This window comes from Olea europaea, chromosome 2 (genome assembly GCF_002742605.1).
Source record: "Olea europaea var. sylvestris chromosome 2, O_europaea_v1, whole genome shotgun sequence".
Lineage (NCBI taxonomy): Eukaryota > Viridiplantae > Streptophyta > Magnoliopsida > Lamiales > Oleaceae > Olea > Olea europaea.
The window spans coordinates 22,780,834-22,783,493 of NC_036238.1; the positions used below are offsets into that span (position 1 = coordinate 22,780,834).

At 41.2% G+C, this 2,660-nt stretch overlaps 1 protein-coding gene across 1 annotated transcript; it reads right to left on the bottom strand.

Moving 5' to 3' along the window:
• Positions 1-1,582: 1,582 nt before the first annotated feature.
• On the bottom strand, positions 1,583-2,050 carry LOC111373934. Its single transcript, XM_022996531.1, has one exon. The coding sequence runs from the start codon at positions 2,048-2,050 to the stop codon at positions 1,583-1,585; it is 468 nt and encodes a 155-aa protein (XP_022852299.1).
• Positions 2,051-2,660: the final 610 nt, after the last annotated feature.

Consider the following 2,660-nt stretch of genomic DNA (forward strand, 5'->3'; position numbering starts at 1 on the left):
CAAACTTAACCGGTCTTTCAGCATGCAAAGTCCAATGGCGTACGATGTTTTCATATCGTGCCGCGGTAATTTCGGTTAGGAATCGTTGAATTTCGTCTGCGAGCTCTCGAGTACGGGCTGTTCCTGTGGATGAGCTTACCTTTTCCTTCCTGCGCATCGTTCTTTTTGGAGGCATCCTGCAAAGTTTGTAGGAATATACTCATTAAGTCGATGTGGAAAGCATAGGCAAGAAATGAGAACAATTTACTAAGCTAGTAAGCATTGCACAAATTCCCCAAACTTTCCTAGATACATGTGTAGTAATATGGTGTGCACGTAGCAAGCATTAATGTTTAGTTGAATTTACGTAATTTGCCAATAAGAAAAAAAAAGGGGAAAGATTAGGTGTATCTAATCAATATTTCAGAATACGGAACCATGATCGAGTGCCCACCTTCGGCCCTTGACATCATTGAGAATTAGCAAAATTTTCCCGAACAATCTCCGGGCATATCAAAACATTCATTGAAGTGTAGCACATGTTCAAATTTCAAATCAATTGGAGGTTGTTTGGTGTGTTAAATGAAGATGCAAAATAGGGGACGGAGGTTGCCGTGATGTCCGGTGACCTAGTCATGTGCCTATGTGGTGCAATGTGAAAGTGGGTGTTATCTAGTTCAAATTAATCGGGAAATCGTTGAAATACATCGGATGCCATGTTGGTGAAACAATGTATATGCAAAAGGCATTTAATTTCACATACAAGGGTATTGTGGCATTTAAGCAAACACTTGGTGTGCATTAGTGAAGATGCTACCATTGTAAAGAATTGAATGTAGGAATCATTCCAAAATTTCCACAACATAATCACAACAAATCCATACACACATGAACTAGCCTAATCTCCCTCAAATCGCCAAAATTAAAATTCCAATCATGAAAACCCGAAAACGGAATTGAGAGGGGTGTAAGAATATGTACCTTGTGTTTGTAGGGTTAAATGGAGGTGGAAAGTTGATTTCCTTTCGATGTTATTACAATGCAATGATGAGGTTCTTGTGTAGAATATGTGATGCTAGCCCAAATCGTGCGCTAGGTGAGTGTGGTCGGGAGAGAAGTTTGGGAAAAATGTATGAAAAAGAGAGGAAAAACCGGGCGTGGGTTTAAAAACCCACGCCTTATTATTGCCATGCGGCCACATGGCTTTAGCCCCTACGATCGCATGGTTCAAGTGGCTTTGGCCACTTGATTCTCGGATGGTATATGTACGGTCGCACTGTGCGACCGCATGGAAATATTTTTTTTTAAATAAATAATTGACATGTGAAATTTAGAAAACAAAATTTTTCTCAAAATGCGTGAGTTTCACACCCAATCTCCCAAACTACTCCAATCAACCCGACTCGTGTGTACAGTGCTTGGACTCGTTTAACTTGTATGGATGATCGATGACCACATAAAGAAAATGTAAAATGAAATTGAAACAAAAATAATTTCTAATCTAAGTGCAGAGAGCATTATAAATTAAATGAAAAGGATACAGTGGGTTGCCTCCCACCAAGTGCTAGGTTATAATCGATAGCTCGACTTTTCTGTAGCTGCTTCATTCTGGCATCTCGAGTTGAATGGTGGACTTTTGGTTGGAGAAATCACCGCCCCAGTAGTGTTTTAGTCTTTGCCCATTAACAGTGAAGGTACCCTTAGTCTCGTGGCTCACTTGTATAGCCCCACATGGTAGAACTTTCGTGACAGTATAAGGACTCGACCACCTTGATCTTAGTTTTCCTGGGAAAAGCTTGAGTCTTGAGTTATACAATAGCACTTTCTGCCCCACTTCAAACTCTCGCCTCTGAATATGCATGTCGTGCCATTTCTTTGTTCGTTCCTTGTAAAGTTTTGAATTTTCATAAGCTTCCATTCTAAACTCATCTAACTCATTAAGTTGCAGCAGGCGCTTTTCACCGGCAACGCTCAAGTCCATATTCAACTGTTTCATAGCCCAGTATGCTCGGTGCTCCATTTCTAGTGGCAGATGGCACGCCTTCCCAAAGACTAGGCAGTATGGAGACATGCCTATCGGGGTCTTGAATGCAATTCTGTAAGCCCATAATGCATCGTCCAACTTTTTAGGCCAATCCTTTCTAGATGAATTCACAGTGACTTCTAGTATTCTCTTCAGCTGCCGATTAGATACCTCAACTTGCCCGCTGGTTTGTGGATGATATGGAGTAGCAACGCGGTGTTTAACGCCATATTTATTTAGCAATTGCTCAAACTGACGATTACAGAAATGCTTGCCCCCATCGCTGATTATAGCCCGTGGTGTACCATATCGGGTAAAAATGTATTTTTTCAAGAATCCAATTACTGCCTTTCAGTCATTTGTTGGCAATGCAACTGCTTCCACCCATTTTGATACGTGATCCACTGCCACCAAGATATATTGATTTGAGAACAAAGGGGGGGAAAGGTCCCATGAAGTCGATTCCCCAAACATCAAATATCTCCACTTCCAAAATGTTGTTCAGTGGCACTTCATTCCTCCTCAAGATATTCCCAGTGCGTTGACATCTGTCACACCTCTTAACAAACTCAAATGTGTCTCTACAACTATTTTTGAAGCCTCAAAGTGCCCTGCGTAAGCAGACGAATGGCAGTGCTCGAGAATCTTATGTACTTCT